Here is a 12,098-nt window from a genome sequence, read left to right as displayed (position 1 = left end):
GACCCCACAGGGTGAGATCTTGCGTGGAGCCCCAGATCGAGGGAGATTATCAGTGTTCTTGTATGTATTCCATTTCCTAATAATCGCTCCCACAGTTGATTTCTTCACACCAAGCTGCTTACCTATTGCAGATTCAGACTTCCCAGCCTGGTGCAGGTCTACAATTGTGTTTCTGGTGTCCTTTGACAGCTCTTTGGTCTTGGCCATAGTGGAGTTTGGAGTGTGACTGTTTGAGGTTGTGGACAGGTGTCTTTTATACTGATAAGGAGTTCAAACAGGTGCCATTAATACAGGTAACGACTGGAGGACAGAGGAGCCTCGTAAAGAAGAAGTTACAGGTCTGTGACAGCCAGAAATCTTGCTGGTTTGTAGGTGACCAAATACTTATTTTCCACCATAATTTGCAAATAAATTCTTAAAAAATCAGACAATGTGATTTTTTTGATTTTTCTTTTCATTTTGTCTCTCATAGCTGAGGTTAACCTATGATGAAAATTACAGGCCTCTCTCGTCTTTTTAAGTGGGAGAACTTGCACAATTGGTGGCTGACTAAATACTTTTTTGCCCCACTGTATATATATCTCTTGTGGGAATGCCTTTCCACTCAAACACTTTGTGACTTATTTTGGTCCGTCCATCACACGAAACGACGGAAACATTTCAATTACCAGAATTAAAAACAACGACACCACGCACACTGTCGGTTGGTTGTTGGTATTTACTTAAAATGTGTCTCGAGCAAATGCCTGTGAGCAACTGGTGGCATTAGTGTGGGCCGGAGTGAGTTAATTTCTCAAAACAAGTGAAGAGGGAAGAATTGAACCAGTTCTCCACTTCCTTGTTCTCCCTCTTCCTTACTCTTCCTCTCCTGCTAATCTTACTTTTCCACCTCCTCCCTCTCCCAACTTGTGGGAGACTCGTGGCCTCCTCATTCTTACTCCAGCTCTGTGGACCAGTGAGAAGGGGGGCGGGGGGGGGGCAGGTGACGACAAGGGGTGATACAAAGGTGTCCCCATAGCAACGCCAAGCGGAAACACAGTTAAGAAAAAAAAGTGTAAAGAGAGAGAGGGTAGGGAGGAGTTGAGGAGAGAGGTATAGTAAGAAACATGGGAGAATGGAGAGAACATAAAGGGAGAGACATAGAAGAGAGGGAGTGTAAGTTGAGTGATGGAGGAGGAAGAAGAGAGAGATGGGGAGAAAGTGAAGAGAGAGAGAATTAGAGAGAGATATGGAAGAGGTTGGGGGTAGAGAGAGACCAAATAAGGAGAGAGAGAGAGAGAGTGCGAGTGAGCGAGAGAGAGAGAGAGATGACATAACTCTCAGCATTACTTTGGGCCCTATTTTAACGGTCTGAAACGCAAGTGAGAAGCGCAAAATGGAAGTAGCTTTGTGGGCGGGGCTCTGCCGCTGTTGCTATTATACCGGCGGATAAATGACTCTTGCGCCCGACGCAAATCTAAAAAGGGTTGCCCTGAAGTAGACTAATTACCCGTAGGTGTGGTTTGGGCGTAACGTGCAATAAACCAATTAGAGTGCCACCTCCCATCTCCTTTAAGAGGCATGAGCGTATTTGAACCCGACGAGTTGATATTTTGACAGCGTGTTTACAGTCTCCGATGAGACATATGCATGACCACATGAATTTCAAACTTCAAATGGCTCAGTTTATGGGCAAATAATATGCCCTAATTCACACATGGAACAGCATTTTCTTCTACAACTTCCGAAATACTCGAGTCGTCGTGTAATTGCGGCAAAGAAAATTTAACACACATATGATATGCAGTCCTGTGGCCGTAACTGTGGGTCTATTTAATGATATGCGGCAATACATGAACACGCATCGTTTCTTACCATAATTGTATATATTATCGTTATCGACTTGTGTTCCTAAGATTCATGTGTCCCCCCGTTAATGTACATTGCCATGGACTGTATTGTGCGTTACGTGTTTAGTTTGCGTGTGTTTGAACAGATGGATGCACACACGCGCACCTGCATTCATTCATTCTATTTAACACTCACTCGCGGTAAAAGTATGTTTTCTCACGATCAAATACTCATCTATCCTAAAAGTTATGGGCTTATACACAATGTCTGTGTCAGGAAAATATGTGTTTGCTGTACGGTGTTTGCAGATGCATTGATTTAAATACAACTTATTACCGCTACTCTTTCACAAATAATTTAGCCTAATCAACGTTATCATTTACCTTAAAACGAGATTTTGTTTAGGAAGGCTGGGATATAGCCTACTTTGCTCGAGTTTATCATTGTTATTATTATAATTATTATTATTATTATTTTAACGCATGGCATAGCCTACTACAGTGTTCATTCATGCAGCCCCTATGGAAAAAACGTTGCAGTTCCGACCTGCCATGGTACGTCAAAATAGCAACACCAACTGCGCCATCCGCTAGTGCACTTAGACGAAGTATTTGTCGGTAAGTTGCGCAACTGCTTTATCGATCTGTAAGATAGTACCATGTATCCTTTGCGCCGGAACACGCCTCTGCTTTTCGCCGACACGCCTCTCAGGGCGCAAGTTTAGTGGCGCAGGTTTGCTGCGGGGGAAAATCGGCTTTGTGCCGGGTGCAAACTAGCAACGATACATGCGTCGCTGTAGTAAGTCAATTGCGCTGGATGCAAGATAGGGCCCTTTGCCTGTTAGCCAAATGATTTTCCAACTCAAAGTGATTTACACCACTCCATGAGAAAGAAATGGAGTGAGAGACACAGAAAGAGACAGATAAAAAGACAGAGAGACAGACAGACACAGAGACACAGCTTCAAAGGGAGCAAAACAAACAGAGATCCTGCTCATTCATTGCTAGTATTTAAGATGTGCGTGTGTGTGTGTGTGTGTGTGTGTGTGTGTGTGTGTGTGTGTGTGTGTGTGTGTGTGTGTGTGTGTGTGTGTGTGTGTGTGCGCATATATATATATATATATATAGTATTTGTTTAATTATTTTTAATTTCAGAGAGGGGAGGGCCATGTATATGTGTGTGTGTGTGTGTGTGTGTGTGTGTGTATATTTTTGACATCCTGACTGTCCCTAATGAATCCAGAGCTTATCCACCGACAGCAGGCTTTTAGCGCTAGGTGTGTGTGGGTGTGGGGGTGCCTGCATCTCATTAGTGTCGGTAAAGGGGTGTGTCAGCGCGGTCGGCCCGGTTGGATGTGGGTGCGCTGGTGACGGAGGCCTCTTCTACCCTGACACTACAACCCCTCTCCTACTCTCCTATTATCCCCCACAACCACCACCTCCTTCTCTCCTCCACCACCTCCTTCTCTCCTCCACCACCACCTTCTCTCCTCCACCACCACCTTCTCCTTCTCCCCCCACCAACTCCTACCCCCATTACATAACTCCTCCTTTCCCTACCACCACCATCAACGCCTGTTCCCCCCCCCCCCCCCCCTCCCTGCCACCACCTCCTCCTTTCCATACCACCATCACCATCACCTCCCATCCTTCCCTCACCATCACCTCCTCTCTTCCCGCCATTAATTGCTCTCCAATAGTGCAAAATGTGGAAGTGGATTGTAGCAGGGTCAAGGAGAAGGGCACAGACAAATGTTGTGCAGAGAGAGAGAGCGAGAAGGAGAATGAGAGTTACGGTCCCCGTCGGGTGATATTGGTTATATGCCCGTCTTGTGTGGTTCTCTCTCATCGGAGCTCCGTGTGGGAGACAATGAGGCCGGGTGGTTTCTGGCTAGCATCGACCTGCTAGATGGCTCACATGAGATCAGAGAAAGAAAAGCAAGGAAAAGAAAGGTTAGCACATCCGATACATCCCACCACGTGTATTTAGCTTGGAGAAACACAGTCATTTAAATAAATTACAGTACAAACGCAAATATTGGAGGGTGTTAGGGTGAGGTGGCAGGTGAACGGAAAACTATTTAAAAAACTCCTGAGTAAGCCATAAAATGTGCCCATGTTAAATCCATTCTAATTCTTGACACTGTCTAAATGTCAAAAGTGACATTAGACAGTGTCTAATGTCACTTTGAAGTCGAAGTGGATTTGTTCGAAAAATGTTTTTTCTTTTTTAATATTGTTTTACCTTCCTTTTGATATCATTGTTTATATGATTGTCTTGTACCGATTGTCCTTAACGTCCTCTAAACAGCTAAGTAAAGCACTATGAACACCCTTAGTGTCTGAAGGGTGCGTATAAATATCTCATCCTTGTCTAGTCTAATAGCCAACCTACATTCCCCAAAGTGTGTCAAATCTAGTCATTCCTGGTTTCCACAGACTTCTTCATCTCTATGTCTCCCCATGCCTCATCCCCTGTCCCTCTCCCCTTCTCCCCTTTCTGCTCTCACTCTACCCTCTCTCCCTCTCTCCCTCTCCCCCTATCCCCCTCTCTCTCGCTAACGAGCTCCCGGCTTCTTTCTCCCCGTCGTCTCAGCCTGAACTGGGTCCTACCCTGGCGTTGAACCCGGCTTCCACCCTGGGTTCCTAAGAGGTCCTCAGGCCACATGTGTGTTGAGTAATACAGCGATGATGCATCGGGGAGAGAGGAGGCAAGGAGAGGAATGAGATAGAGGGGGCAGGGAGGTGAAGGTTGCAGGGGAAACGGAGGAGGAGAAGGAGGCAGAAAAGGAGGAACCATCTGGCTCATGGCTGACATATTGATCGCCACAACTTACTCTCACTTTTCTCCCAGGATTAGGGGTTTGGCTGGGGAGTTATAAAGAGGCCCTCCCCGGACTGTCAATCTCCTGTCAGAGAGAGGTTCAGGCGAGCGGACCCCCGTCCATCACAGAGAGGGGTAGACCTGTTGCTCGTCTTTCCCATGATGGGGGGGGGGGGGGAATGAGGAGGTGGCGGGAGGAGGTGGTTAGCAGAAGAGAAGGGGAGGAGACGTGTTGACGTGAGGAGGAGGAGGTGGTTGGGAAAGGAGAAGAGAAGGGGAGGAGACGTGTTGACGTGAGGAGGAGGAGGTGGTTGGGAAAGGAGAAGAGAAGGGGAGGAGACGTGTTGACGTGAGGAGGAGGAGGTGGTGAGCAGAGGAGAAGAGAAGGGGAGGAGGTTGCGGGAGGAGAGGATGAGTGGGGCGTCTGAAGCCGGCCCCCTTGGCCGTGAGGTGTGGGGGGCCACAAGACACGTGAATTGGCCGCCCCTCGTAGAGTTTGGAGGGCAAAGATTTTTTTTATTTTTTTGTTATCAGAATCAACTAGTGATTATGTTAGCAACAGCCAATGGGAAGAAACAAACAACCAGTTTTAACAACTCATTTTCCCTCAACTGCAGAAAAGCAGGCTTGGAACGGTGCTGGAAATGTTTCAGTAGAAATGACTGCGCCATCCATTCGAAAGGTGTTGATCCATCCAGCAGCTATTATACAAATATAACTCCCCGACCTCCCGTCTATTCGAGTGGCAGGTTCCTGAAAGATTTGGCAAGTTTTAAGGGAAGGAGCGGATAATCAGGCAGTAGAGTCTTCCCGTGTGTACCCCTGCATGTTCCCAGTCCCCTAGTGTGGACCACCAACGATGGTAATGCAAGACTGATTGTCAAGACCAGAAGTGAAGTGTGTAGTCGACTTCGGGGCAGGAACCTTAAACTAAACTCTTCTTAATCTTGGTCTCCTCAATTAAGGTGAACTGTCTGAAGCAGTCTATTATTCCCATTGTCTAGTAAGAGAGTAAGGCTTCATACACATTTTGCACATGTGAAGCAGTACTCTCTTATCGTAGAAATAGCCCAGTTTGAAGGTTTCAGTCGAAGACCATGTTTTACCACACACTTTGATTGAAGTGAAATGCCGTTTTGAATTATTACCGATGTCTAAATTTGCCTTCTTATTTTACACATTTCCCAAACTGCTACCCACTTTGAGTTGAAGAGTCCTTTAGCAAGGCACTGCTCCAGGCGTTTTTATTAAATCAATAACGCTGATGAGCATTTTTGTGTGTGTGTGTGTGAGGCTGTTGAATGTGTGTGTTTTTAGTAGCGCTACGTTTTTATTAAATCAAGGTGGATGAGAATGTGTAGGTGTGTGATTTTGGGCAAACGTATGTATGTGTGTGTGCAGGGTTGTAAAGGTGTTCTTGGTGGTGCTGAGTTTTTATTAAATCATTAATGTGGGTGTGTGGGTGTGGGATTTTGGGTGAACGTGTGTATGTGAATGTATGTGCATGGGTTAAGGTGTGAGTTTGTGGTGGTGAATGCAAAGCAAAAAGGCAAAGCGCTTGCCGATATTAAGAGGCCCCTGTGTATTTAGAAAAGCTAAACAGTAGTATGCCTTTATTTAATATTTATTTACCATGTGTTCATTAAACCGCATGATCCTCAGGGCCAACGCTGGCCTGAATGAACCTGTAAACCCTGTCTGCCAGAGGGTTCCACCCAAGAAACAGCCGCTGACAACCCCTCGTTTACTCCTGACCTATCACAGAAGACCTCGCGGCTGGTTGCTTGTCAAGTTCGGAACGCAGGGTCGACTTTATTGTGGAGTTGTCTTTTTGTCCCTCGCAGTCTGAATGAACTCCGCTCTGAACTTGGAGGTAGCGGCGGGGGGAGGGTTGCTCGGCTGGCAGCGCACATTTCTCTGCTGGTCTCTGCGAAGTTATTAAGAACTCCGTAATGGCGGTTTTTACAAGATGGACGTAACCCTGATAGAGTGGTGGAGGAGGGGAGATAGTCGTCAAAATAGAGATTGATAGGAGAAGGAAGAGGGGAGCAGAGGGAGGACGTGGGTCGGGAGAGAAACCGGGGGGGAAGAGATAGAGGGAGAGATTGAGAGGGAGGGGGAATGATTAGATTTACATAGAGGGTAAAGAGAAACGAGAGGAGGGATGGAGAGGGGGTGAGAGATGCCGAAAGAGGAGACAGAGAGAGAAAGAAAACAGTTGTGTGTAAATATACCTTACTGACTCTTACTCACAACACACTTCAGATTCTCAGTGAGTATGGATCTGTGTCTGTCAGCCGTCGATCGTTTCAGACGCTTTCAATAATCTCTTGTGTTGCCGGGCAGATCCTGAAGGAGTTCAAGGATGAAGACTGGGATATAGGAAACATCATCCACACACTGATCAACCGGCGCTACGGGGAGAAGTGCATCGCCTACGCCGAGAGCCACGACCAGGTACAGACATCACTGAGTGCACCTAGTTCTGTAACTCTCTTTCTACTATTGAGACGTTAGCAGATGCTTCCATCCAAAGCCACTCACAGGAACTCATTTACAGCTGTCAAGTAAATTTAGATTTGTAAAGCCCTAAATCAGAGTTAAAGTCTCTAGCCCTACGTCTCCAAAGAGCTTAATTATCAAGGAAGAAACCTTGGGAATGCAGATTCAGCGATTCCCTAATGTCCCAAGTCTGGCCCGCAGGCAGAGTAAGATGCCCTGACCCCTAGCTGCGACTTGCGTCGTGTCTGAATTCACTCTAAGTTTGGGTAATTTTGGGTAAAAGCGTCTGCTGAATGAGGAACTATTAAAAAGTAAAGAAAGAGAAAGGCATCTTGCATTCGGCCTATGTTCCTCATTCCCGGTCTAGGATTAAGAAAGTACATCCAATCTTATGCATAAAGGTACTGCGGATGATACCTGATACCTTTCGGCTGGAAAATGAACACCAAACCGCAACACCACTTGTAGATCAGTTTGCCTTAGATGACTCCTTCTATATCTAGGTTAAACACATGCTATTGCATGCATTGAAACTAAATTGAAGGGGTGTTTACACGGGTGCCGGCACCCCTGTGAAAGTCCAAAACCTGAAAGTGTTTTTGTGCAGAAGTAGTCAGGAGATTTGGCTCCCCTTTGAACAAGTGTTCCTGCTTCGCTGACGCAGCCTCCCCTTGTGTCCGGCCCAGGCGCTGGTGGGAGACAAGACGCTGGCCTTCTGGCTCATGGACAAGGAGATGTACACCAACATGAGCTCCCTGGTCCCCATGACTGCTGTCATCGACCGAGGCATCCAGCTGCACAAGATGATCCGCCTTCTCACACAGGCCCTCGGAGGAGAGGGCTACCTCAACTTCATAGGTGAGTCGTCATGGTAACACTGTAACCAACGCCCGGACAAAGGAAACCGAGACCCGGAGGAAAGTGGATCATATGGATTAAGTTGTTAGGATGGTAGACTCTTTTGTGAAGAGCAGAACTTAAGTGAACACAGAGGGACCGGGCGTTAATGTTCAAGTGAATCTTACTGTATAGCTTAAATTTGAACCCTCAGAGGTAAAAAGTGGTACTAAATTATTTGGGTGGCAGGGTCCTAGATTGCTCTAAATCGGGTTCTTATTTCAGTAATGGTGATCAAATGGCATAGATTACTATGTTGACGATTATATATGACAAATAACCACGTAACTCTTTTGGCTCTTTAACTTTCTCTGGGACAGGGCCATCAACATAATCCTCTGTACAGACGGAGCTCCACATATCCACACAAACATCGCCGTAGGTGTCCCTGGTCGTGTTGTCCAACGTCATCTCAAACATCAAATGACCCAAAACAACCTCTCTGAGTGTCCGCTGGTGCATTGCCCCCTATCGACTGGTCAAAGAAACCATAATTTGATGATAATAAAAGATAATTGTCCTTGTGTCCTTGACCCTTGGCACATCACTTACTTTAAAGCTCGATCCTCCAAATTAATAATTGTAGTAGACCTAAATGCCCTGATTCATATTAAAAAAGACAGACGTCTCTATCTGACTCCCAAGTCAGTCTGTGCCCACATGAAGGGTGTGGTTGCATCACTCCCTGTAGCGCTACAACCCCCATGTTGATCATATTAATCTTTTGAAAATCTTTTTCAAAAGATTCTTCAACTTTTCTGATTGCATTCATGTTTCAAAACCCTATAAAGCGGTATGAATTTGTCCTGGTTATGTCGTTATGATTATCATGTTTAGATGAAATGTTAGCAATGATACAAAGCAAACACTTTATGGTTGCCCCAAAAAAAACACGTCGGCCTAGTCCCTCAGAAGAAGAAGGAATTTCATCCACAGTCACTCCAGTTGGGTGGACGCCCCAGTACACTACCATGCAGTGGACAATAATTAGATGATTATTACAAGGGGTAACCATGGGTAACGTATTCAAAGCAAATGTTTGCATGGCCCCCTGCATTTTTTCCATTCATTTTTGACACACATTCAGGGTTACTTTGTAATAATTATTTATTAAGATGTATATTTAATTCCGATAACCTCACTGGCCAGCCTAAGGTATTGCCCTCAGGGGGGATGAAGATGATAAATATGAGAAAATGCCCAAGTTTAAAAACATTTATTATAAAGCAAAAAGCACAAGCTCAACATCTGTATTCATTCCAAGCTGCCTTCATGGCCGGTTCATAGTAAATAAATAAAATGTTACATGGCATACCAACATCAAACTTTGCATGGCTTGAGACCTGACTGAACCAAATTAAAAGTTACCCAGGTGGCTGTGAAGAAATTTACACATTAAGAGCGTGAAACCACTTTCTCTTTATATTCATGTTAAAAAGGCAATAAAACCTTTCTGTGCTCATCCCTTTCCCAAACACATCTGGGTTTGAGTGATCGCGTCCTTGAGACCATAGGCATTTGATTCTTAATCGCATCCTTTCCTTTGTGGGATTTTCTGTCTGGCATGGAAATGTTGTTTTTTTTACTGCCAAGGAGCGCCTGTAATGGAGTTTGCAAATCCAATGATATCGATATTGTTGGTGTTTGACTATTTCGGATAGAATATTGTTCAGATACAATGCAGTGCTGGCCAGCGGTTACTCACATTATGGAACTTCCGCAAGGAGCAGCTAAAATAAATGTATTTTTAATGGGATTTAACTCTAACAAGTGAAAGCACACGGACTTGAAAGATATATCACTCTTACCCTGAAAGTTTGAAGCTCTTACTTTCAAAGTGCTATGCACGTACCTTGAAAGTGATGCTCTGTAAACGGCCCTTATACTTTGAAAGTCTATGTTCAGCCGACATTCTATTTCTACTGCTATTTTACCTTTCAGTTACGCCTCTTATATCTCATCTTATCTCAGCCACCTGTAATCGCCTCAAATCGTCCATGAATCCTTTTTTATATTTGTTCCTTGCTTTGCTCTGTCCCTTTGATGGGTTTATGCTAGCGGTCCCACCCGTCTCAAGTCAAGGTGGTACACACAGCCATGAAAAGTAGCTGACATTGTAGGGTATTCACACTACAGAGCCAGGATGAAAGATCCAGACGCTGCTGCTTTTCAAAACAAAAGCCTCTTCTCCGTCGCGGCTGGAACGGCTCACTGTTCTGAAGTCTCTCCGCCATGGGGGGGTGGGGGTATATTGGGTGGTGGGGGGGCAACTGACTGTACCCCCGCCTGTTGGCGAGGATAATGAAGTGGTAATTGATGATGTCGGGGGGGCGACCTTGGCCCGGATGGTGTGTTTGTGTCTGGGAGCGTGTCTCTGATTGGGGAAGGAAGGTGGAGGTAAACACACCACCGAACCATCTCTCTCTCTCTCTCTCTCTCTCTCTCTCTCTCTCTCTCTCTCTCTCTCTCTCTCTCTCTCTCTCTCTCTCTCTCTCTCTCTCTCTCTCTCTCTCTCTCTCATATCTACAGCATGTTAGCTCCACCTGCTGCTCATGTGTTCCGGAACAATCCAGCACTGTGTGCAGTAACCACGGTAACTGAGGTCAATATCGATTTGTTTTTTGAGGCACCCTTAACTGGTTTTGTATATCATATCTGATCAATTTTTTTATTAGATTGGTCAAATGATTTAATTTAAATAAACAAAATATATTATGAAGGAGATTGAGGTGAACTCAAAGAACTTCTTAAACCCAACTCCCTGGTCCCCTTTAAGCCAAGCTTATGCTCCCTTATAGTGGGAGAGAATCATTTAAAACATTTTCTTTCTCAGGACCTTCAACAGAGGGTAATCCAATACAAGTTTTCTCTCTGAAATCCCTCGTGTCGTTCGCCTCAACACCCCGACCCTGAGAAATAAACCAATCCCTGGCAGTAGACGACACAATAGGGGAGGAAGTGGGGAAAAAGAGGCGGGGAAAGAGATGGGAGTAAATGAGAGATGACATGGCTATTGCCGGATCAATGGCCATGGAGTCATTTAGGCGGCGCTGGGCAATAACAAACAGTTTGAGCGGGAAAATCGATTTGGCAGTTGGCAAGCCGAGGAGAAGCCTGTTGATTGACTCACGTCTGGCGGTAAACACCGAGTGGTGTGAAGACGAGTGGTGGTCATGTCTGAGACATAACTGCGACAAACGGCAACCTAGTAATGAAACACCGCAGGGTCTGCAACAGAGTCTGATTTTGAACGATTATTTTAAATTGAGGTTGGGCAACCATTAAGCTACCGCTCTTGGTCAGCTACCTGCTTCTTTGTGGTGGCACTTTGAAACTTATCCAATAGACCATCTGTCTTGAGAAGTAACTGTGTTTCTAAAGTCACTTTGTTTTCGTCAATTTGCTGAAGCTACTTCCGCTGTTGAATTAAAGTACATTTTAATATTTTAGAGTCTGTGCTTGCATTAACCTTCCACACTACGAGGAATCAATATACTAAGGAACTATAGTTTGTTGGCAGGGGCATTGTTTTTTTACAACACTGCACTTTCAAAAACCTCAGGCGACACCAACCTCACCCTCACCCCAACACAAAACTCCGACCATTGATCTCGGCATTGCTGGAATCCCTCCAAAGGAAAACAAATTGATCCTTGGCTCCTACTTGTGCTGCTAATTACTGAGGGGCCGGTGTCACTGTTGGCCCCTTATCTGACACCCAGGGGCCTGCGAGGGGTGGAGAAGGGGGAACCAGGGATGTGTCTGACATCACCCTCCATGTAAACACCTCAACCCCGGCCCTTTATCAGCCCATCACTGCTCCGATGTTAAGCCAGGCTGCCATCGAGTGCACGCCTTACCTTCCAATTGCCCTATTTAAAATTAAAAGGGTTAGCTGTATTTGTGGAGGGACTTTTATTTAAGATGAGAAAGTGCCCTGCATCAAAACCGAAAAAACTGACAATGGCATTAATAATGTACAGCATTTAAGATTTAAACTGTTTAACTGTATAAGGATAAATAAAACAAGGCAATGGTACTTGGAA

The 12,098-nt window shown here is 45.4% G+C and overlaps 1 protein-coding gene across 1 annotated transcript in view; it reads left to right on the top strand.

The window, feature by feature from the left end:
* The window catches only part of gbe1b (glucan (1,4-alpha-), branching enzyme 1b), a 92,506-nt gene that overhangs the window by 54,098 nt on the left and 26,310 nt on the right, over window positions 1-12,098 (top strand). Inside the window, exons 11-12 of the mRNA XM_079731324.1 lie at window positions 7,000-7,110; window positions 7,842-8,013. Coding sequence (XP_079587450.1) covers window positions 7,000-7,110; window positions 7,842-8,013 — 283 coding nt within the window. The remainder of the gene's footprint in view (window positions 1-6,999; window positions 7,111-7,841; window positions 8,014-12,098) is intronic.

Source organism: Pollachius pollachius (genome assembly GCF_949987615.1).
Source record: "Pollachius pollachius genome assembly, chromosome: 3".
Taxonomy (NCBI): Eukaryota; Metazoa; Chordata; class Actinopteri; order Gadiformes; family Gadidae; genus Pollachius; species Pollachius pollachius.
This window is presented reverse-complemented; position numbering and strand designations above follow the sequence as displayed.